The sequence below is a fragment of the Anastrepha ludens genome, chromosome 3 (genome assembly GCF_028408465.1).
Source record: "Anastrepha ludens isolate Willacy chromosome 3, idAnaLude1.1, whole genome shotgun sequence".
NCBI classification, from domain to species: domain Eukaryota; kingdom Metazoa; phylum Arthropoda; class Insecta; order Diptera; family Tephritidae; genus Anastrepha; species Anastrepha ludens.
The window spans coordinates 112,899,307-112,925,049 of record NC_071499.1 but is presented as its reverse complement, the minus strand read 5'-3'; the positions used below and the strand labels follow the sequence as shown (position 1 = coordinate 112,925,049).

The 25,743-nt window shown below is 33.1% G+C and overlaps 1 protein-coding gene across 1 annotated transcript; it reads right to left on the bottom strand.

The window, feature by feature from the left end:
• Positions 1-1,555: 1,555 nt before the first annotated feature.
• LOC128858824 (sarcoplasmic calcium-binding protein) lies at positions 1,556-20,127 on the bottom strand. Its single transcript, XM_054095346.1, has 5 exons — positions 19,514-20,127; positions 9,313-9,524; positions 6,998-7,070; positions 2,181-2,489; positions 1,556-2,111 (listed from the first exon to the last, which is right to left on the bottom strand). The coding sequence occupies exons 1-5, from the start codon at positions 19,628-19,630 to the stop codon at positions 1,881-1,883; spliced, it is 942 nt and encodes a 313-aa protein (XP_053951321.1). The 5' UTR covers positions 19,631-20,127; the 3' UTR covers positions 1,556-1,880.
• Between the last annotated feature and the right edge of the window lie 5,616 nt (positions 20,128-25,743).

Here is a 25,743-nt window from a genome sequence, read left to right as displayed (position 1 = left end):
CCGAAAGTAAACAGCAGTCGACTGTATGGGTGTTTCAAGATGAGCCAAATCAAACAAAGGTTGTTCGCGCACGAAACACTTCCAAGCAAATGGTCGCCTGTTTTTTCGGAAAAACTGGACATGTCGCAACCGTACCACTAGAACAACGCAGAACAGTAAATTCTGAGTGGTACACAACCATTTGTTTGCCAGTTGTCTTCCAAGAAATTAGGAAAACCAATCGCCAAATATGGATCACTCTTCACCAGAGCTCTCACACATCGGTTCAAACAACTGCATTTTTGAGCACCCAAAACATCGAATTAATCTGTCATCCGCCGTATAGTCCTGACTTGGCACCGAATGACTTCTTTTTATTCCCGTACGTAAAAAACAAACTGAGAGGTCAACGTTTTTCGACACCTGAAGAAGCGGTTGCGGCATTCAGAATGCATGTTTTGGAGGTACCTCATTCAGAGTGGCAAAAGTGCTTCGACAATTGGTTCAAACGCATGCAAAAGTGTATAGATCTTCATGGAGAATATTTTGAAAAACAATAAAGTGATTTTCGGTGATTAAAATTTGTTTTTGTTCTCTAATCCCGACATATAAAAGGCACCCCTCGTATGTATCCGCTGTCTATGGGAGGAAAACAATACAGAAACACCTTTTTCTGTTAGTTTGTGGCGTTTTCTAGGCTACAGTAGTGCATTTATGGGTCACATTAAATAAGAATGGAAAAGATGCATTATCCTTCTCTAGACAGTTTTCTTGCAAGCTTGGATGATGAGAATACCCGATGAGGCATCCCTTGAAGTGTTTGAGAAAAAAATCGTGTGGAAGATTTTCGGACCTTTGCACGTTGGCGACGGCGATTATCGTAGTAGGCAATGGAATGATGAGCTGTACGAGTTTTACGACCAAATAGACACGGCGCAGCGAATAAAGATTCAGCGGCTTCGTTAGCTGGGTCGTATCCTCCGAATGGTTACAAACGCTCTTCCGTCAAAATTTAAAACTTTCTTTCTAAGAATTAAAAAAAAAATCTACCACTCAGTTTCATAGTCCATTAAATTTTTAGTAGAACAAAGTGCAAGTGCTAAGTTGCTAGAAAAGCCCGTTAATTTATCCCCCTGAATGTCATGCATTTTTTTATATGGCGAAAATGCGCAACATTGTTTGCGGAAAAAAGTGAATGAAAATGAAAATTTTGAACCACTTTAAACTGACACAATTTTATACTCAAATTTAATGAGCCACAAAACTACGTTCTATATATTTTTTTTTAATTTTTATTAAATATTTTAATATTTTGATGCAAATTTGTTCAATTTGTGAAAAAATGAGTGCTATTACAACAATCCTCGGACACAATTATGCGAGTATAAAAATATTTGAGGAAATCGCGCACCAGGCACACCAGACGCACGGTTCGCATGTCAATGTTGCTGAAAACATGTTGCTAGCAACATATTGCGCCCAAGCACAATATCCATGCACATACATACATACATATGCACGACGAGTACTATGCGAATCTGCAAAATGAAACATTGCATTTGATTTTATTTTGAATATGTTTTTGTTCGTTTTTTCTTTATTTTTTTCGCCTTGCTTTGTGATTCTTTCAATTTTCTTAAATTATATATAATAAAATGTTTAAAAGCGCCACGATCATACGAGCGCAATGTAATTGTTAAAAAAATTAATGTATTAACATAAAAAAATAGTCTTAGCAAAAGATTTCCCTCGATTGGTGTATCGTCAATGATGAGTAGGCCCAAGTTCTCCGAGGCAAGGTGCATGCAGAGTGTGAAGAGAATAAATTGGGCACGTTGGAAGTCTTGGGTTCGTCCGCGCTCCAACAATTCCTGCACAGCCGTGTATGCATGTTCAACAAGTCAATGATCGATGAGCGGGCCCCAGAACATTTTCGAAATTTTCGTATCATCTTCGGTAATGAAGAATTGACGTCCCAAATGTAGAAACTCCTTTAACGACACTTGGCCATCGCCATTCTTGTCTATCACAGCAAAAGAAATTGCAGCATCGTCATCCGAAAGACCCAAGCAATGGAAGAACAACTTATACTGGTCGAGATCCAAGTGGCCGGTGTGATCGTAATCAACGGCCTGCAAAAAAAATTTGAAAAAATATATTCAATATTTGTTAACTCTGGTGGATAGTTTGCAATTAGTTACCTTAAATAAATACGGCAGAAAGCGACCAATGCGCTTTACCATCTGCTCGTCGTTGAGACGATGATGCACTTCAACAAGAAACTGCTCGGCAGTTATTAAATTATACGGCGTTATTTCACCGAATTGCTCCTCCCAAGTTTGGCGCATCACTTGCTCGAATTCAGCCGACACCTCGGGCGTGAGATGACCCAAGTCAGTGAAGCGTTTGGCAATCAATTTGAAATCGTCAAACGATATGACGCCATCGCGATTAACGTCGAGTATGCGATGAAGCGTACGCATTTTGCGACGCCAGAACTCTGAATCGCCCTGCAAAGAGAAGAAGCAGAGAAGAGGGGTTAAAACTTTGTACAGAGTGCAATGAAATTTTTTTTGGAATGAAAGTTACTTTTTTGGTTTAGATAAAAAGAGAAGCTGAAGATTAGTACTATAAAAAATGCGCTTGAATTAAAAAAAAAAATAATTAAATCACTATTGAGAGAAAGAACTACAGCTTGACTCGATTTCTAATGAATTTTTGTATAAAATGAAATTTTTTGTATAAAAATTAAACTCAATTTTGTGTGGAAAGGAGCTAAAGCAAGACTCGATTTCTAATGAATTTTTTTTTATAAAAAATTAAACTAAATGAATTTGTAATGATTTTTTTTTTATGAAAAATTAAACTCAATTTTGTGTGAGAAGCAGCTAAAACATGACCCAATTGTTTATTAATTTTGTTTTTCTAAAAAGTTGAGCTCAGTTTTATGTGAAAATGAGTTAAGGTAAGCTTGACTGAATTTGTAATGAATTTTTGTTATTTTATGAAAAATTAAACTCAATTTTATGTGAAAATGAGTTAAGCTAAGCTTGACTGAATTTGTAATGATTTTTTTTTTATGAAAAATCAAACTCAATTTTGTGTGAGAAGCAACTAAAACATGACCCGATTTTTAATTAATTTTGTTTTTCTAAAAAGTTGAGCTCAGTTTTATGTGAAAATGAGTTAAGGTAAGCTTGACTGAATTTGTAATGAATTTTTGTTATTTTATGAAAAATTAAACTCAATTTTATGTGAAAATGAGTTAAGCTAAGCTTGACTGAATTTGTAATGATTTTTCTTTATGAAAAATTAAACTCAATTTTGTGTGAGAAGCAGCTAAAACATGACCCGATTTTTAATTAATTTTGTTTTTCTAAAAAGTTGAGCTCAGTTTTATGTGAAAATGAGTTAAGGTAAGCTTGACTGAATTTGTAATGAATTTTTGTTATTTTATGAAAAATTAAACTCAATTTTATGTGAAAATGAGTTAAGCTAAGCTTGACTGAATTTGTAATGATTTTTTTTTTATGAAAAATTAAACTCAATTTTGTGTGAGAAACAGCTAAAACATGACCCGATTTTTAATAATAGGACTATGAATAAGTTCGTTACGGTTTTACAACAGATGGCGTAACTTGATTATTATTCCATCGATCCACATTTCCAAACATTCATTGGAGAGCTACTGTCGTAAGGCACAAACGTCAGTATAAGTTTTTTATTTGAAGCGTAAACAACAATATTCTTACCACACTTGAAAATGTCGAATTTCGTGCCAAATAATGTGTTTTTGCGGGGAATTCTTCTTCATTATTTTAATATGAAGAAAAAAGCAGCCGAAAGTCATCGTATCTTGGTGGAAGTTTATGGTGAGCATGCTCTATCTGAGCGAACGTGCCAGAAGTGGTTTGCACGCTTTAAAAGTGGTGATTTTGGCTTGGAAGACGAAGAACGCGAGGGTGCGCCGCCAAAGTTCATGGATACCGAATTGGAGGAATTGCTCGATCAAGATCCGGCTCAAACGCAAGAAGAGGTTGCAAAAACTTTGGGAGTTGATCAATCAACCATTTCCAAACGTTTAAAAGCCATGGGAATGATCCGAAAGGTAGGCCATTGGGTGCCGTATGAATTGAAGCCAAGAGACGTTGAACGCCGTTTTATGGCATGCGAACAACTGCTTCAACGGCACAAAAGAAAGGGTTTTTTGCATCGAATTGTGACTGGCGATGAAAAGTGGGTCCATTACGACAATCCAAAACGTCGGGCAACGTATGGATACCCTGGCCATGCTTCAACATCGACGTCGGCGCAGAATATTCATGGCCTGAAGGTTATGCTGTGTATCTGGTGGGACCAGCTGGGTGTTGTGTATTATGAGCTACTGAAACCGAATGAAACGATTACGGGGGATGTCTACCGACGACAATTGATGCGTTTGAGCCGAGCACTGCGAGAAAAACGGCCGCAATACGCCGATAGACACGACAAAGTTATTTTGCAACATGACAATGCTCGGCCACACGTTGCACAAGTGGTCAAAACATACTTAGAAACGCTCAAATGGGATGTCCTACCCCACCCGCCGTATAGTCCAGACCTTGCGCCATCCGATTACTATCTCTTCCGATCGATGCAACATGGCCTGGCTGACCAGCACTTCCGTAATTACGATGAAGTCAAAAAATGGATCGATTCGTGGATTGCGGCAAAACCGACCGAATTTTTCACAAAGGGAATCCGTGAATTGCCAGAAAGATGGGAAAAAGTAGTAGTAAGCGATGGACAATATTTTGAATATTAAATTTGTAACCATTTTACGTCAATAAAGTTTCAAATTTCGAAAAAAAAACCGCACGAACTTATTCATAGTCCTATTAAATTTTTTTTTTTTCCAAAAAGTTGAACTCAATTTAGTGGGGGAAGGAGCTAAAACTTGACTCGATTTCTGATGATTATTTTTGGGAGAAGGAGCTAAGCTTGGCTCGAGTTTTAGTGATTTTTTTCTTATAAAGAATTAAACTCAATTTTTTTGTGAAAAGGAGCTAAGCTAAGCTTTACTCGATTTCTGATCGATTTTTAATTGATAAAAAATTTAACTCCATTGTGTTTTTTTACCAGAAACGGAGCTTAAACCTAAAGCGAATCTCATCATCATCAATTCATAGAGTTCCAAGTTGGAGCTTAGGTCCGACTAGCGATTTCTATATGCGATTTAAATATTTCTTAAATTTACTGAATAAAGCCACTTTAATTTATTTCTTTATTTTTTACTTGCCGTTTGCTCTTTTGTTGCTATTTATTAAAAAACAAAAAAAAACGAAAAACAAAATTGTGCTTTGGAGAAACTAAAATCGTGTAATGTATTCAAGTAATTAATTCAGAAAACTTGCCTACATTGATATGTAAATTAATTGGTTTCATACCTCCGACACGTCTACGGTCATGAAAAAAAAAACAATTTTTTTTTTTGTTTCCATTTTTCGGGCCTCAGCACCTCATTAAAAGTGCCGGCATGTTTTCATAATTTTTGTTTTTTTGTTTTTTGTTTTATTCATGCAAAGACTTCTAAAAGACTCCACACGCTTATTCTCTGTAGGTGCGTGCAAGGGAGGAAGAGGAAGGAGCAAGAATTGGAAGAAAGAAACAAAATTCGTGGGCAAATGTGTTATTAAGGGGTTATATACCTTGTGTTTTTCAAAAAAATTAAAATAAATTTTATTTCTTTATCGTAAAGTACAATCCCTTGAGAACATTTTCCAAAAATTTCATAGAGATCTGAGCAATAGATCGAAAGTTACAGCGTTTTAAATTGTGCGTCGTCACGTCCTGAGCGTACGGCCTCATGCGGCGCTTGAAACTTTAAACGCGATTATCTCAAAAACGTGTTTTTCCAAAAATGCTTTTGCGGTGGACGCGATTGCCAAAAAGTATTCAACCGATTTTTATAATTTTTTTTTTAAATTGTTCGTAATTGATGTCGCCTCTTAGTGAACGATCAACTTTTTATGTATAAATTTTTATTTTGCAGATATGAATTTTTTAATGCCAATTTTAGGACTGTAGAAGTGGAGTTTTTTAAAAACATGTTCCTATTTTCACAAAAATCAAAATATTTAATATATTGATCGTTCACTAAGAAGATATAACCCTATACTAATGAAATCTTTTCGATTTTTTGATTTCAGTTGACTTGGTGGACTTGAATCGCGTCCACCGCAAGCCTCTTCCAAAAAAAGGGTCTTGGGGGAAAACGCCATAACTCCGCCATTTTTAAATATTTTTACACAAACAAAGCCTTTTTTTTCTTTAAACATTGTAATATCCAATAATAAAAACTTTTATACAATAAAATTATTGCTACATATCTTTAAAAAAACCCAACTTTCGCTAATTTCACCGGACCACAAGGTATATAACCCCTTAATCGAAGGCAATAACCTGTTATTTCTTAATAGAGCATATTGCAGCTCCATTTGCGTTACTATTAACTATTTTTCAGGTAAGAATAAAACAATTTCATTTGAATTGTTGAGTGTCTTAAGAGATTTTATGGGTGAAAAATTTATGGAAATTTTGAAATTATGAAAATTTCTAGAAAATGTATCGTTTATTTGTATTTAAAATTGAGTAGCCTCTGCTGCCAGTTGGCTTAATTGTGTGAAATAATCGTTTATAATTTTATTTCACGCGCATTAAATGCGTTCAGTGGAATATGAATTTAAAATAATGCACACGAATGAATGTAGCCTAAATAAAGTTAACATCTCATATCGTTATTATTTTATTTCAACTTTTTTTCCTATCATCTGATCTGGTCGCCCTATATACATAAATAGATATTTTTTGGAAAGTATTTAACAGGAAGTTATTAATATCCTTCGACAATTAGGAAGGCTTTCAGTTAGTTGATGTGTTATTTTATTAGCAATTAATTATATACCATATGTATCCATGTATGTATGCATATATACTTGTAAATATGTATGAATGTAGGTATCAAACTTCTAATGCTTACCCTTTCACTATTCTTGGCGTGCTTGATTACACGTTTGCTTTCAAATTCATCGTCCGAATCCGAATCGCTATCACTGCAAAAAGGGATATAAAATTGCAATTTATTAGAAATAATAAAATTTGCGTTAAATTAAGGATAAGAAACAATCATTTTCACATTTCACGTAGGAGGCTTATTCAGAAAAAAATTAAAAACAAATTTGCTTGTCAAAAAATATTTTAAAAAAAAAATTAAAAACGAATTTGCTTGTCGAAAAGATATTAAAAAAAATTAAAAACAAATTTAAATTGTCTTATCGAAAAAATATTAAAAAAAAATTAAAAACAAATTTGTTTATCGAAAAAATATTTTAAAAAAATTAAAAACAAATTTGCTTATCGAAAAAATATTTAAATAAATTAAATACAAATTTGGTTCTCGAAAAATATTGAAAAATGTTTTTATTGAAATCAACTTTTTTTTAATATTTCAAATATTGGTTTTAAAATTTTTTTTTTTTTTTAACCAAAATTTTTTTTAAATTTTATTAATCAAACATATTTGGGTTTTTCGTAATAACTTTGTTTTTGGTTTCTTTTTTTAATATACATCTTTTCAATTTTTGTTTTTTTTTTCTTAACGGTTATTATTTTTTTTTCATATATATAAATTTAATAAATTTTTTAATTTTTAAATTGGAATGAACTTTTTTTAATTTAAAATTTTACAAATTAATAAATCTTTACAATTTTTAGTTTTTTGAAACTAAACAAAAACATTTTTTTAATATAACTTAAAATTTTAATTTCCAACTTTTTGGGTTTTTTTAAATATTTTTATTAATATATTTTTTTTTAACAATTTTTGTTTTTTTTTCATATACCTTCTGCTCAAATATGAACGAGACGTTATCAATAAAACGGGCTTCGACTTGTTTACAGTAGCACAGAAAACAAACTATGTGACATATCACGCTGAAATTTGCCATGTAAGCTTATAACAGTCCTACCAAAAAACAAAAAAATTATTTTTGCCATATGTCATCCGCGGACCGTTTTATTGATAACGTCTCGTTCATATTTGAACAGAAGGTACATGTATACCTATATTTTTTAATATAATTTTTTTTATCTTTAAATTAGAATCAACTTTTTTTATTTAAATTACAAATTTTGTTTTTATAATTTTTAGGTTTTTGAAACTAAACATAAAAATTTTTTTAACTTAAAATATTTTAGTTTTACAACTTTTGGGTTTTTTGTAATTTTTTCTTGTTGATTCTTTTACATACTTTTTTGTTTTTGGTTGAAATTTTTTTTAAATTTTAAATAGAAATTAACTCTTTTTTATATTTTTTTTAATATTAGTCTTGAAATTTCTACTTTTTCACTACACAAACAAATTTTTTAATATTTTTAATTTAAATTGTAGTTTTAAACATTTTAGACTTTTTTTGTTGTGTCTTTCTGTTCTGATTTTTTTTAATATAGTCTTTTTTTAATTTTAAATCCAATTTTTTTTTCTACTCTTAAAATTTTAGTTATAAATTTTTTACTTTTTTCAACTATAAAAAACTGTTGCTCATATTTATAATTTGAAACTTTAGTGCTTTTTTAATATTTTTTTTTAATATAAATTTGTATTATTTTTTTATTTTATTTTCTATTTCATATTTTTTAGAAGGATATCTCTCTTTTCAACTAAAAAAAATGTATTCAACTAAAAATATTTATAATTTAAAATTTTAATATAATTTTACAATTTTGTGTCTGTGTAATATTTTTTTTTTTTTGTTAATTTTTTCAATATAGTTTTATTTAAATTTTATTTCCAGTTCTTCAAACTGTTTTCCATTTTTGTTTTATAAGTGAATTTTTTTTGCACTGCAAATATAATCCTGTAAAAACGATTTTGAAATATATAGCAGATTATTAAGAAAACCCTTTAAAAAAGTTTCCACGTTATGGGAAATGTATTTAAAAAATGTCACGGTTAAAATCGACTTTTTGATTTTAATTAATTAAATTGAATTTTTTTTTTTGCATCTTTGCCTATACCATATTTTTTCTTTTTAATTTTTCACTATTGTTTTTTATGTCTTAACTTTTTTTTTGGATTTTCTATTTTTCTTGTTATTTCTTTAATTTTTAACTATTGCTTTTTATGTTTTAATGTTTTTGTTTTTAATTTCTTTATTTTCTGTTTTTTTTATTTATTTATTTTTTCTATTTCTTTATTTCTTAACTTTATTTTGTATAATATAAGTAATTATTCTTTATCCCATAAATAAGCCTCTCTACTTTCTACAATTACAAAATTTCGTTGAGTTCACCCACCTTTCTTCTTCACGCTTTGATGATGCTACAGTGGACACCCGCTTCTTCGTGCTGCTCTGACGCTTAGCTAAGTATGAATTGGCTTGTCTGGGTTTCAGCAGACAAAAGCGTTCATTGCAAACTAGTACCATATTGCTACCGTGAGAGGAAATCGGTGCAATAGTGGGAGCGGTGCAAGCCGAACGATGTGGAACAAAAGTACCAGAGGAATGCTGAAATGAACAAAGAAATGCATTGATTAATGGGGGGAAATGAGGTTAATTAATACAAAGAATCGTATTAAGGAACGAACATATTTTTTCATATAATTATTAAGTGTATATGGAAGGCAATAAGACAATGCTTGAGTGCACAGGTGGGTAATGAGTAAACAAAGAAAATAGAGCGAGGTGGTGATGCACAAAATTGTATGACTGAATCGTTTATGGGCTGCATGTTCACCGTATGAGACTTAATATTGAAAGAAATTTGGGATAAAAATCAATCCTTACTAGAAATTATTTTATGAATCTATGCCTCGAAGCGAGGCTAAAAGGGTTATAAAGGTTAAAGGCTACATATTTACCATATGTGACTGAATGTACAAAGAAATTCATGAGAAATACAATTCTCAAAAAAATGCTTTCATTTCTTTCTTCATTTACTTCATTTTATTTATTTTTACTTAATCCAATTAAACTTAAATTAAGTTTATTTTAGTTATTTAGTTCATTTTTTTATTCCACTTAATTTTACTTGATTTTATTCATTTTTACTTAATTCAATTAAACTTAAATTCAGTTTATTTTAGTTATTTAGTTCATTTTTTATTCCACTTAATTTTACTTGATTTTATTTATTTTTACTTAATTCAATTAGACTTAAATTAAGTTTATTTTAGTTATTTAGCTAATTTTTTTACAACCCAAACGACGTATTTTTCTTGCTTTCCCTTTCTTCACAGAATTTTTATATTTTTGTATATCTTTTAATTTTATATATGTATACACACTTTTATGTTCATGCGTATATATTTCCCTTCACTTCTTTGCATTTGCATATTTGCTTTTATTTATCATTCTTTTATTTATTTTTCAACTCCTTTTGTTGACCGGCAATAAATTACATTGTTTACTATAGAAAAATCGGCCGAAGTCGAAAGTTTTTGTTTGCACACTTTGCGAGCAGAACACACACACAAACACAGCCATTTACAAATACATTTCGGCTGCGTGTGTTTTGTTGACGAAATTTTTATTTGTGTAATTATGTACTTGAAGGTTTTGGGTGGTTATACAAACGAAAGAGCTCAACAAACAGCGAACTTGACTGAAAATGAGAGCACTGCACACACACACCTATGCATGTGTTACTGCCTCTGTAAATAGATTCGTAAACGCTTGAATGTATTGCCTTAGCTGCAAAGCAACTGCTGCTTATCAGAATTCCATGCATGCAGGTGTATAATTGTACCGTTCGGAAATTTCATATACAAACTTTCAACCTAAAAAAAAAATAACAGTTAATGTTGTTTACAACAAAGTTCATTGACTACCCGCAAGTTAGTTGTTGCTATCTTTAACTGTTTGTGAAATATTGACACGTTATATACTAAATTTGAAGGCGGCTAATGGATTAATTGGTGGCGCGTGTGATGTTTATTGAATTTAATTGCATTATTATCGCCTTTATTTGATACTTTTTTTCTCGATTGTTCCATTTTTTAATTTTCTGTGTTTTTGTTGATTTTTTGTTGCTCATTTCGGTTTTCTTATGCATACTTATTTACTTTTTTTCATTTAGAATATTTTACCTTTGAAAAGTTTCCTTTACTAGGCCTAAATTTGGATGCGATAAGCTTTTTTAATCTCATTCGGACTATTTGGCTTTACTTCTTTGATAAGAAATTGGTTTAGAAGGGCTTAATATTAATGTATATAAACATTTCGCTTTGACACGAAGTATTAAATTTGTGGATAATTTTTGTATATACATGCAAAAGCTTTATCACTTTTTTTGTTGTTTGTTAAGCTCAGAAGCCGATTAACTTTCTAGGAAAATTGATAAGCAAATAAGCCTGAGTGTGTGTGTTAAGTAGTGTAGGTATTCACAACAGCCACCACATCTGATTGATTTTTCCCAACTAATTGAAGTGCGGAAGTAAATCGGATAAATTAGTAATTTTAGGATCACAACTGTGAAAGCAATAACAAATGTTTGTATACTCTTATATAAGCGAAAGGTGGTACAGTGTCACCATATGTGCTTAGCGCATGTTGCTTACTAATTGAAGTACGGACGTAGCTGAGCGTTATAATGTGACTAATTTTAGGATCGCATTTGTTAGATCAACCCAAAAAAATATTTAAAAAAAAACTGTATGTGAGTAAGCAATGGAGATATTTACAATATAACCGCATTTTCCTTGGATATTTTTTTAACTAATTAAATTGCATACCTTATTAGCAAAAACATGTGATACCTTGTTGTATTCACAGATGGTAAAAATTACACAACTACACTCATAATCTTCTGACTAATTCTTTAAGACAGTTCAAATGAACTAAAAATATCAAAAAAATATATGTACCATATATATAAAACTGAATAAAAAGATGTGTCTATTAGTACAGTGATGTTACTCTGAAACAATTTCCAAACTAGTCAGCATCTAGTCGCTTAAATACTAGTTAACATTTGTCTAAAACTGAATTAAAAAAACATCAGAAAAATCTATGTTTATATTAAAATGATGTTACTTTGATACTACTTTCTAACTAGTCGGCATCTAGTCTCCGAAGTACGTGTTAAAATTTGACTAAAAGTGAATTAAAAATCTGAAAAAACTAACAGTATAGGTATTTATGTATTTTCGTTTTAGTACAATGATGTCACTTTGCAACTACTTTCAAACGCGTCGGGATCTAGTCACTTAAGTACTAGGTAACATTTGACTGAAAATAAATTAACAATACCCAAAACACAAATTTATAAATTTTAGTGCATTTATGTGACTCTGACTTTACAAATACTTAAAACTAGTCAGGATCTAGCCACTAAAGCACTAGTTGACTAAAACACTGTTTAAAGTATAAAAAAGTTATGTATTTTAGTACGAATGTGTCATTTCTAAACTACTTTCCAACTACTGGAGATCTAGGCACTGAAATACTAGTTAACATTTTCATGAATTAAAAATATCAAAAAAAAAAAACTATTACTTTTAGTGTAATTATGTCACTTTGCAACTACTTTCAAACTAGTCGAGATCTATTCATTGAAGTACTAGTTAACATTTGACTAAAAGTGAATTAAAAAATATCAAAAAAAATATATGTTTATATTGCAATGATGTCACTTTGATACTACTTTCTAATTAGTCGGCATCTCGTCTCCGAAATGCTATTTAAAATTTGACCAAAAGTGATTAAAAAATCTGGAAAAACTAACAGAATATTTACGTATTTTAGTTCAATAATGTCACTTTGCAACTACATTCAAACTATTCGGGATCTATGTAGTCACTAAAGTACTAGTTAACAATTGACTAAAACTGCGTTTAAGTAAAAAAAGAGTTAAAAATGTGTAATTTTTTAACTATTTTCAAACTAGTCGGCATCTAGTCACTTAAGTACTAGGTAACATTTGACTGAAAGTGTATTAGAAATATAAAAAAGTCTATGTCTATAAGTGCAATTATGTCACTTTGCAACTACTTTCAAACTAGTCGAGATCTAGTCACTGAAAGACTAGTTGACATTTGACTAAAAGTGCAATAAAGAAATAAAAAAGTTTAATATTTTAGTACAAAGGTGTCATTTTGCAACTACTTTCAAACTAATCGGTATCTAGCCTCTAAAGTACTAGTTCGCATTTGGCTATTGCTTAACCCAACATTTAAGTGTATGAGTGCATTCCTAAAGGGTTACAGTAGATTTGAGAAACCACAATCACAGCCTCTACAAATAACTTTTGACTAGATCACTTCGCATTCAAAGTGACATCTCGGCATGCTCATCTTTGTAAACAATTGTGGCACATATGGCGAGCAAATGTTTATTGTAAATCCATTGTGAGAAAAAAAAAACGATAAACAGCGAGCACTACGTACTCTTAAAAACAATTGTTATTTACAACTACAAACTTAAGTAGCGAACAAACTAATTTGAGCGCTGATTATTTTTTATGTACTTGAGCAGTCAGTAAGTATGAGTGAAGCAGATGCTTGCATAAGTAAATAATTGTAAAAAAAACTTGAAAAGACCAACATGCGCAAGGTTTCCGTTTATAATTGGTATTTTTTCAATTTTTTTTTGTATTTTTGATTTCCTTTACTTCATTATTTGTTTACTAAAAAAGTGAATGGATAAGTGTGGTTGCTCTTTTTTTTTATTTCCTCCTTAATGGGTCTGCAAATTTGCCATGCAAATGACCACAAATGAATAATGCTTCATTTTGAATTGGTATTTATTTAGCATACACTTTCTTTTTTTTTGTGAATTTGGTTTATGGCAGACCTTAAATTATTTATTTAAACAAATTTGCTTTTATCAAAGAAATTTGCAATAAAACGAATATTCAATAGCGGCTGTTGAAAAAGTTCAGATTTGTGAAAAATTTCAGTAAATAATCATTTGTGGTAGCAAGTCACAAATTCAAAGATTAATCAGATTTCGTATAAATATATTTTTTTTCAATTTATGAATAAAAATATGCTAAGCTGGCAAATATTTTAAAAATACTTCGTTCTTTAAGTAACTTTTTGGTTTTAAGTGAGTTAATTATTTTGTTTTATACTCGCAATGAAATATTTATTATTTTTACGCTGTGAATAAGGAATTGCTTCCATTATAATTTTTTTAGTGAAAAATCTGCTAAGATGCCATAAAAAATGCTGCTCTTTCGTTAGACTACTTTTTTACTCCCGTTATTATAAATGTTTTGTTAATTCTGAAATATGTTTATTTTTACGCAGTGATTTGTGCATTGCTTTTATTATTATTTTTCCAAAGGGAAGCTTAATTTAGATTTTAAGTATGATTTTTACTTTTGTTCTAATAATTGCTTATAATTATGGTCTTTTTTTAAGATTTTTAAAACTTGTTTTTATTTATTTTCTATTATTTAATTCACCCATCACCGCCCACTGTTGTCGCTGTTGATTGTGTGTTTTTTCTTTTTCTTTTCGTTGTTCAGAGAGCTCTTCATAAGTGCCAGTTATAATTATTAATTTTAGAAAGTTTTTACAATTAGAATCTCAGGTATATTAAATTTACACTTTTTTAATTTTTTTTACAAATTTTGTATATATTTTTTTAAATTTTTTATTTAAATTTTTTTTTAATATTTTTTAAATAATTTTTTGTGTATTTTTTTTTTTAATAATACCAATTTTCATTGTGAAGAAATTAAATTTGTACTTTTTTAATTTTTTTTACAAATTTTGTATATATTTTTTTATCTTTTTTATTTAAATTTTTTTTTTTATATTTTTTAAATAATTTCTTTTTTTTACTTTTTAAATAATTTTTTTTTTAATTTTTGTATACGCTTTTTATATTAAACATTTTTTTTAGTTTTTTTTTTAATTTTTTTTTTTTAATAACACCAATTTTCCCTCATTGTGATGCGGTAAATAGAAATATAAATAAAAAATAAATTATCACATGTATTTAGCTTCGTTTTGGGGAGTAAAGGGTTGTTGTTGTAGCGGCATAAACATTCCCCATACTTACATACGGGAAATGCTGCTGGAGTGACAGTCCTTGGCCGGATATAAATCCGGGTCGTTTCGGTAACATAGAACCGACTGTCGTGGAAACGTGGGGGTAAAGGGTTAAAACTTTGTGGTTTATTTTACAACTAAAATAGAAAATTATAGATTTATAGAAACAGAACTTAATATTTTTAAAGAAAAAATTTACATACGTTTGAATTCAGATATACAAATATTTCTTAATTTTCACTAATTATTTAAAAAAAATATAGTATTAAATAAAAAAAATGTTTAAATATTAAAAACTTATGGTTTAATTTGAAAACAAAATTTAATTTAGATAATAATTTAATTTTGAAACAAAAAAATGTGATATTTTGAAGAATGAACTAACATTTTTTTTCTGCAATGCACATATTTTTTGATTATCTCTAATTACTAAAAAACAAATTTATAAATAAAAAATTTTAATGACTAAAAATGTGCGTTTTAAGTTAGAACTAAAATAGATGAATTTAATATTTTTAAAGAAACAATCAACATATTTCTGAGTTCAGAAATGCAACTATTTTTTAGAATTTTCTATTTATTTATTGTATAAAATAAAGTGAAATAAAAAACTATAAAATACAAATAATTTTAAACCTTAACATTTTTTATATTTAATTTTAGTGCCATTAATTTATTTTTCCCAGTGCTTTCAAGTTTTTCAAATTGTGGATTTGAATTTATTTTATAATAATGAATTATATAATAATTGCATTTTTAAAATAATGAATTAAAAGAACTCTATTTCACGCATATTAAATATTTACAAACAAAAAAGATTTAAAAGCTCAATTTAACTTATTTATCTCCAATTCAATACATTTCATGTTGCATAATAAATATTTTTTATTTTTATATTTTTTCAATGTTTTCTCATTTCTATTTCTATATTTCTTGCAATCTCATACATATATATACAAAAAAATACAATTTTTTTTAGTTTTATTCCGAAATATTTTGTTATTTTTTATTTTTCTCATCTTTCACCTTTGCGCATACCCTCAACTACACACACACCCATATACATAGGTACTTGGCGCATACATACAAATTCGCCACATTATGCGCAAGACCTCGATTTTATAATTCGCATGACTATCAAATGCGCAAACACAACAACAGCACCACCAAAAAAACACAACAACAGCGGCTTAATGAAGGCACCAGCAGCTGCTCATTAATTGACAATATACAAGCTTTCAAAAGCGTATATTTTATACTTTTAACAGTAAATCGCCGCAAAAATAACACTAACTAAATTTGAAAAAATTTAATTTTAAACATAACAAAAAAATGAAACTTATCGGCTGCTGTTCAAAACTGAAAAAAACCAAGGCGCTACCCTTAAAGAAATCGCGCATAACAGTGAGGGGAACGTAAAAAAAAACAAAAAAAAATAAATAAAGTCTGCAAATACAATTTTTAGAAATTTCGCAACCTCTAGCGCCACTTAACCGCTTTAGTTTTTACAAACATATTTCTTCACTTATAACTGATATACGAGTATGTATGCATACTCTGAATATGCATCAATTCACATGGTAAAGACATTTTTTAGAATTTATGTGGCTCCGCAAACTACTTTATAAATATTCATCATTTTAAATGTGTAGGAGTACATGCATACATACAGGCAAATAAACATCCAGTTTTATACTCCTCTATAGATCAGACACATTTAGCAAACCTGCACAAGATATTCCTGTTACTTGTTTACATTTTCCTACCGAGCGCTCGTATTTTGCTGTAAATCGTTCAGTTCACTTGTCGTTTACTGTCGTTTTGCATACAACATTGATAACATTGACCTGTTGCTCGCTCACTACTGTTGTTATTGTGCGTTGCCGTTCTTTAACTATTGCTATTCTTTGTCAAGGTTCTTGTTGGTGTTTGCTAAGCTCCATCATGGATTTTTCAATGTTATTAACTTTCGATGTGATTTTGAAGTTTCTTTACCACTTTTTTATTATATTCTTCCAACTTTATGCATGTATGTATAATATATATGTGTGTGAATTAACATAGGGAGTGTGCAGAGAGCAGTATGCTTGTTTTCTAAGCTGTTGTACGCCATCATGGCTACGCATAGTTCCATGCAAATTAGTTTCCTATGCTGCTTTAAAGAGTTTGCTAAATTTTTATTATATTTATTTATTATTATTTTTGTTTTTTTTTGTTTTGCCCTTTTTAGTGCTCTCTTATTAGAGTTATATAACCGTCTCAGAATATCAGGGCACGAACACGTGTTGAGAATGAAACCAAAGCTAGGTATGAATGTATGTAGTATATTGGGGTGATAAGTTCGTCTAGTTAAAGACATCGTGGAACCTGATAGGCAGCAAAAGACGAAAAATAAAAAAAACGGACGAACACAAGAAAACACCAAGAAAACAAATAACGAGATAAGACAGCACAACTACAAACATATATTTATGCTTGAAAGAGTATTATTATTTTGAAATCTTCAAGCAATGGTGCACACATACATGCGCACTGATATGTAGATTGTTGCTGAAACTTCCTGAACAAACAAGAACACATTTTAATGAGTTTGTAGATGAAAAATAATTACTACAAATTTTTGAAAATAACTCATTTGGAGTTGCCGCGATGCAGACATGGCTGCACACATAACATGCGTGACTTCACATATACACATATATTATATGTACATACTTCATATATATATTACTTTGTATAGTTATAGGAAACTTTGCAGGCCTGAATGCGGGAATTTAACCCACTAAACCTGGCATATGTATTTATGTATGGATGTATATGCACACTTGCAGAACTGGTGGTATTCAACGGTTCGTAAATTAAGCTCAACTATTATGCATTTTTGCTCAAAATGATCCAGAAGTTTGAAGAGTTGAGAAAGAAGTGAAGAATTTTCAGAACTTCTTTCTGGTTTTGTAGTGATGAGTCTTGATATTTTTTACTATAAAGGAAGGAGGCTGTGAATTTGTGTGACCGATTAGCAAAAATGGTTTTTCGCGATAAAGGGGAGTGCCAAAAAGACTTTCACTTCTGGAAAAAAATTAGTGGTTTTCGTTTTGAGCCGCTTTTGAGTCACTTATTCCAATGCCTATTGATTACATACTCCATAAAAAAAATTATTGTAATTATACATTTTTAACTAAAGATTTCTTACGTACTTTAAGATAATTTTAATAACAAAGAAATGAGGAATTTTTTGGTGAATATTGAAATTGTAAAGTTATTTTCGCTTTGCTCGCTAAATATTTTATAAAAAATTACAAAAAAATACAATTTTTTTCCCAAAATGTACAAATTCTTGGAGGCATTTTTAAAAGCATTTAATTAAAATAAAATAGAACTAAGTACTCAGAAATATGTGGATTTTTATTACTTTCTCAAAAAAGTCTTTATACAGTGTAACAAAACCACTGCTTCTTTAAATTTTTGCCCAAAATTAAACATACGTTACTTTTTGCTAAACTTGAATGGCTTTTCGAAAAGTTCTATCTCAATTAATAATCATCGGTGCGCCTAATATTTAGAACCAAATTTTTGATGAAAATAAAAAAAAAATAGTTTTTTGGTATTTCTGATGAATAACTACAATTTGTTTTGTTATATTTAAATTAAAAAAAAATTAAATTGTTTACAAATTTAATCGTTTCGGTTTAATTCAAATTCCTTTTCGATCACCTGAGCTTACTCAATAACGATCGCTACTGACAATATGCATATGTAAGCATGTATGTGTGCATATAAAAAATGTTGATGAAAAGTAAAAAAAAAACTAATTTATTTTTTAATTTTTTTTTTTTTGTTGTTTTTTTTTTGTGACTAAGTTTGTTAAGTAAAAAATCCCTTTTTTTCTTTTTTTCTTTTTGTGGAACTACTTTTTTTATAAGGAACCACTTTGTTAAATAATTCATGAAAAGTTAAAAAAACTCATTTTTTTAATTTTTTTATATATTATATACACATATTTTTTTTATGAGGAACTTTGTTAAGTAGTTCCTCATAAAAACACAAAAAAAAAAAAAATAAATAAATAAAAAAATTACAAAACCGAGTTATGCAAAGGGTAAAGGTGCAAATATTTGTAACTATTAAAAATATTTTATTGAAAAAACATTGCTTATTTCTATTCAGATAATTAAATTTCGCAAAAAAAACTCGTTAAGACGTTAGAATAGTGCACACACACACTCTTTTTTGAATTCCAAAGCTTTTTTAGTTGATTTAAAAAAATGTACATTAATTTGTATATATTTATTTATACGCACACACACTCACACACACAAGTATTCATACGCAGCTTAAAGAAGGGTGTGCTTACGCAGCTGAAGTACTGCCAAGTGTTTTTTTCCACTAAAATATGTATGTATGTATGTATGTATGTGCATAGACTGTAAAGTGCGTACGTATGCTTACTTGAAATACTGACTGACTGTATGTATATAATACTTTTATCAAACTTACATTTAGCTCAAGATCCATCAGGCCATGGGAAATCGCAATACTACCCACAGCGATGCTACGATCCAGTATTTCTCTGGAAGTGCGCAAGAAACCGCGGCTTATAATTGCAAACGCCATTTTGAAATGGTGTAGTTTTTATAAAACAAAAAACAAACCAATTTTTCAAATGCTTGAAAAATGCAAAGGCAGGTATTTGGAGACACACACAAGAGAGCACAGCAGACGCTATCAGGATAGTAAGTGTGTGATCATTTAAAATGCTTTTTTTTGTTGTGTTTTAATTTAAAAAACGATTGAGTGATGGATTTGAAAGTTTTAAAACTTTAAGCGTTAAGCTTTGAAATATTTTTTTACACAGTTTCTAACTTTTTTTCGTAAAGAAATTAAATTTCTCAAGAGTCTTATAAAATGTTCTCTAATAGTCACGGGTTTTTAGTTTTTTGCACCGTTTTTTATTCTTCTTCACTTCACTTTATTTTCAAATTTGCAATTTGTTTGAAAATGTTCACTTTTTTATAAAAGTTTGTTTTTGAGTTGGCTTTGTTTTTCTATTTTGGTTTTGTTGAGTATTGAAACTCTCGCAGTTTTGGAAATGTACAACCGTTCGCTTAAGCGCTCGAATACAATTTAAACGAAAATCGTTGGTTGCGCGCACCAATAAACCCCTGCCACACAGCCCAAAGCGCAGTCGCCGGCGCAGTCACTGCCAACGTCAGCAGCGACAGCCACAGCAGCAGCAACAACAGAGATGTTGTTTGTGCGCCACAATAAAAGGCCTGTCGAACAAGAAAGCCTGTCACGGAGGAAGGGGAAACAGCGGCAAACAACAGCAAGGGGGATATATGTACATATGTATGTAGGTATGTTCATATGTATGCATGCATATATGGAAATACATAAGTACATAAAAAGCTGTGTAATTGGAATAGCAAGAAAATGTGAAGTAAAAGCAACAGAACCAACTCCAATTCGGATGACATACCAATGTATGTATGCCTGCTTGGACTATGAATTTTTACATGTACGATAATATTCGTTTGTGAGTATGTATGTATGCATGTAAGCACGATTGGGTATACGAGTAAAAAGTGCTAGTGGTGTGTTCTTCTGCACGTGTGGAGCTGATCGTTCTTGATACGTGTGTATATGTGTGTGTATGTATGTATGTATGTATATGTGTTTTTTTTTTTTTTTTTTTTTTTTTTTTTTTTGTGGAGGTGGCACAAAGCATTGAAAGCCGAAAAGTGTGAGACTTGCCTTTCGGCTCACCCACTAAAAACCCACCCCAGCCCCGTTTCCCTCCCGCGGGACAACCGTTAAGTAGTACTTCACGGGAGGGGGAGCGGCCTATTGCCTCTTCATGAAGATCTGCGCTGTTGTTCAGCGCGACGCAGTTTGGAGATTACTATTTTTGCCATATTACATACAGCGGACCAATATTCTTCTGACTCTAACATAATATCCACTAGGTTATCAGCCGAAATTGGCTTCCCCACCCTAGTGCTTAATTCCTCCCTTTCGAACACAAATCGCGGACAGACAAAGAAAACATGTTCTGCGTCTTCTACAGCTGGTGCACAATGAGAACAGTACGGGTCGTCTTCGTGCTTAAACCTATATATGTAGGATTTAAAACACCCATGTCCCGTCAGTATTTGGGTCAGGTAGTAATCTAACTGTCCATGTTCACGGTTAACCCATTTGGAAATTGTGGGAATCAAACGGTACGTCCAGCGTCCGTTGGGGGACAAGCTCCATTTCTCCTGCCATGAACGCAGGCTACGCTCTCTTGCTATCTTGCGTATTGTCACCCGTTCTGAAGTAGCTTTTTTTTGGTATATTTCAGCATACTCTGTTGCCATTAGGTTGATTGGGAGTAGTCCTGCTATAACCATAATGGCGTCTTCCGATACCGTGCGAAACGCGCAGCACACTCTGAGGGCACTTAATCGGTACACTGATTTCATGCACTTCACATATGAGGTGCAATTTGTGGCTTCCGCCCATGCTGGAGCTGCATACAGCATAATCGATGAGACAACAGAGTTGAGTAGTCTCCTACAGTTTTGCCAAGGGCCTCTGTTGTTCATCATTATTCGTGTTAGCGCAGTTACTGCTTCTGCTGCCCTGCTGCTCGCGTACGCCAAGTGCTCTTTGAAATTAAGCCTACGGTCGATTATTACTCCCAGGTACTTAATGAATGGCTTCGATCTTATGCCATGATCGCCCACCATTATGTTGGCCGACTCCACAATCTTCCTGCTGCTAATTAGTACTACTTCGGTTTTATGGTCCGCAAGAGTTAGACCACTGTTGCACAACCATTCCTTTACCATGCCAACAGCTTGGGTGCATGCTTCTTCGGCTTGATGGAGTGATTTAGCCACGACCACAACAGCTATGTCGTCAGCAAATCCTACAATTTGTGACCCTAGAGATAGATTGAGTCGCAGAACTCCATCGTACATAACGTTCCATAACAAAGGGCCGAGGACTGAGCCTTGTGGAACTCCGCCAGTTATTTTGTAATCTTTTACACCAGCATCGGTTTTATAACGCAGGGTTCTGTCGGAAAGGTAACTGGCGACAATCCTACGAATGTACATTGGAATGTGGAAACTATCCAGCGCGATTAGAATTTTGCTCCAATTCGCCGTATTGAAGGCATTCTTAACGTCCAGCGTCGCAATTAGGCAGTACTCCTTGCTACCGTATAGCCATCGAGTACCTTCAATCGCCTTCTGTGCAATGGTTTTGACTGCAGATACAGCATCTGTGGTTGAACGGGCTTTCCGGAATCCAAATTGTCGGGGTGATAGACCGCCTACATCCTCTATAGCAGCCTCCAGGCGATTTGCGATCAGGCGTTCCAGGATTTTCCCTGCGGTGTCGAGCATGCACAGGGGGCGGTAGCCTGAAGGATCTTCCGCAGGCTTAGATCCTTTTGGGATTAAAACCAGTTTCTGTAGCTTCCACTGGGTTGGAAATGTACCTTCCTTTAGACATGCATTGTAGAGATCTACAAAAATGTCGGTACGACTTTGGATTGCTACTTTTAAGGCCTCGTTGGGAATTCCATCCGGGCCAGGAGCTTTATTGTTTTTTATCCGTTTTATGCTCATCAGGAGTTCTTCTTTGTTTGTTAACTGCACATTTTGGTCGCCTTCACCGAGTCTTACTAATTCGTAGGCTCGTATAGTGTCTTGCACGGGGAACAGTGTTTCTACCACATTACGTAGAGTAGCTGGGCATGTTGTTGGAAGTGGCTTAAATACTTTAAGTTTTTTCATAACAAGCCTGTATCCAAGGCCCCAAGGATCATTATCGGAATCGTCGCATAGCTGGAGGAAACACCGGCGTTTGCTTTTCTTAATTGCCTTTTTTAGCGCTTTTCTTCTTTGCTTATATTGGATCTGGTTTTCTCGGAAACTGTCCCTACCCCTGGATCTTTGGTAGGCCCGCCTGGCTCTTTTACATTCGCTGCGCAATTCTGCAATGTCTGCTGTCCACCAGTAGACAGGTTCGCTGTTGTGCCTAGTTTTGGACATGGCTGCATCGCATGCTTCCGTTAAGTGTTTCATGGTTTGCGTAGTCTTTTCAGATGCATTCTCCGTAAGAATTACATCTGCGAGCATGATCTCAATAACCTCAGCCTCCATTGTTTTGACTTTATACCTCGTCTCGTAGTTATTTGGGAACCTTTCTTCGCCATGCCGCCTTATTTCACAGATTATTGCGAGGTGATCGCTCCGGGTGTAATGCTGGCAGAGGAACCATTTCGTGTAGCGAACAAGACTAGAACTCACGAACGTAAGGTCGATTATAGATCCCGCTCCCGCTTTTTGGTGTGTCTATTGATTTCCTGTATTCATCAAGGCTATATCTAGGATGGAAAGCGCTTCTAGAAGGGCTTGACCTCTAGGGTTTGTCCGTGGGCATCCCCAGTTGACAGCCCAAGCGTTGAAATCACCGGCTACGATGACAGGTTTATGCTCCTTTACATCCTGGGCGAGGTTCTCTAGGATACCTGTTGCTTCCAGCAGGGTTAAGCTGGGAGGTAGATAGCAGCTGTAAATGTATGTACCCTCAACGCGCGCACGTACAAATCCGCGGGCTCCCTTCACGCTCATCAGTTGGGATCTATTTGTTCCACAGTTCCAGATCGCTGATTTGCCTGTTGTGTCAGAGGCCCAGCCGTTGCCTTTTTTGTGTTTATAGGGCTCACTAAGTATAGCAACATCTATTTTCTGTTCCCGTATAGTCTGCTCGAGAAGGTCCTGAGCGCTTTCGCAGTGGTTGAGATTAAGTTGCAAGATTTTCATTTCTGCCGGATTTCTTTAAGAGCTCTCAGATATTGAGGACACTTGCTGCTGGTCATCGCATGTGCTGTATCACTTGCCTTTTCCTTCTTGCACATTATACAGCTTGCTGTTTGTGTGCAGTTTTTGGCCTGGTGGTCCTTATTGCCACATTTGAATCAGGTGTTTGTAAGGTCAGCTGTGCTTTTACAGCTTACTGTCACATGCCCATATTCCATGCATTTAAAGCATCTCTTTGGTTCGTTCTTCTCCCGTATGCGACAAATTACGAGGCCTATACGGATTTTCTTAGCTTCCACCAGTTTGGTAGCGATTTCCGGTGTTACCTTTAGCGTCGCCGTTTGTGTTCCTCCATAAGCTTTTCGCAGACCCAAGATGGCTGAGATAGGTACCTCTAGCTCTTGGAATTGTTTTGCTACCGCCTCATGGACTTCTTCCTTTGTCGTGATTTCATCAAGGTCACGAATTTCGACCTGCCTCAGCTCCGTAAGCGCCCTGACATCTACAGTTTCCCCCAAGGCCGCCTTAACAGCTTCATGAACCTTTGAGGTATTTGGGTCTGATGATTTTTCCAGCAGCAGCAGTAACTCTCCTTTGGCTGTTTTCTTTACTCCTTGTATATTATTGCTAAGCTCCTTAAGACTTGGCTCTGTCTTAACGCGCTTCAGGATTTCGGCATATGAGATGCTACCAGCGCTTTTGACTACAATAGCGTCCTTACGTGGTGGTCTTCTCCGTCTTCGATTGTTTTTGGCGTCGCTATTTTCCGTCTTCTTATCGTCTCGCTTTAGAGTATTCTGCGTAGACCCCTTTTGGTTCTTCTTCGATTTAACCAATTGCCATTTTTCCGTGCTTGTTTGCTCATTCGTTGTAACCGGCGTATTCCTCAGGACTTCAACCCGGCTAGTTTTGCTTCTTTTGGCTGAGCTTACGGCGGCGTTAACAATTGCCCTCTTTGGCGTGCAAACCGTTGTACGCTTGATCAGAGGTGATGTTTGCGTCCCTTTGTCTTGAATGACAGGTTTCGCCTCATTCGTCCCTCTTGGTGCCTGATTCATTGGGGCAAGGACAGATCTTCCTAGTTTTTTATGGAGATCCGCTATATTCGCTATCAGATCCCTCATTGGCTGATTGATGTTTCGCTTTGGAAGCTCCATCATTTCCGCTAACTCCTTGACTTTATCGCCAATTGCTTGGTGAATTTCTTCAGCCGTCATCGCCTTCACGAAACCGAAGTGCTGCATACACGGTGAGGCCGATCTAGTCCTTACTGTGTCTGGTGGCGAGTGCGTCAGCCTTGAACTCCTTTGGAAAGGGTTCGTAAGGAAGTCCCCACAGCCATTATTGCCATCTGCAATAGCTGTTGTGATTTTTGCTGATACTTCAGCCTCTTCTGTCGTTTGTATTTTATGTATATGTGTACTATTACATGTATGAGTCTAGCATTTACTGTGAATACACTAAAACGAACATATGGATTTGCAGATTAAACGGAATGAAAAAATATGCACAAACAAGGGAGCAACAACCAAGCATATAAATATATACACACACACTTAGGTATAGACATATATGTATGTATGCACATATGTATATGCTGACTACACAATTTTCCTCTTTTTGCTGCGAATGTGAAAATATTTTCTGCACTGGATCAGCGAGACTCGCACAATAGTTCCACAGTTTGTTTGGAGTGTGGCCAACTGGCTTTTCCAGCTTCATTTGCAGTTTACTTGCATACATATGTACATACATGCATATAAGCAATAATGCCAATTATACACAGAGCTTCTTCTTACTGAGATCCTTTCTTTGGTGGCGAATTCAATGAATTTCTCACTAACTCAGTTCGTTCTATTACTGCTCATCAACAGGTTCAATGGCATGGCGGTGAAAGGCATTGCGAGAGCC

Excerpts from the sequence above, each read along its gene's own strand:
- LOC128858824 (XM_054095346.1), bottom strand. The coding sequence starts at position 19,630 with ATGGCGTTTGCAATTATAAGCCGCGGTTTCTTGCGCACTTCCAGAGAA. Across the intron at positions 9,525-19,513 it reads TGATGGATCTTGAGCTAAAT|CATTCCTCTGGTACTTTTGT; the intron begins GTAAGTTTGATA and ends TGTTCATTTCAG. Across the intron at positions 7,071-9,312 it reads TCAAAGCGTGAAGAAGAAAG|TGATAGCGATTCGGATTCGG; the intron begins GTGGGTGAACTC and ends CCCTTTTTGCAG.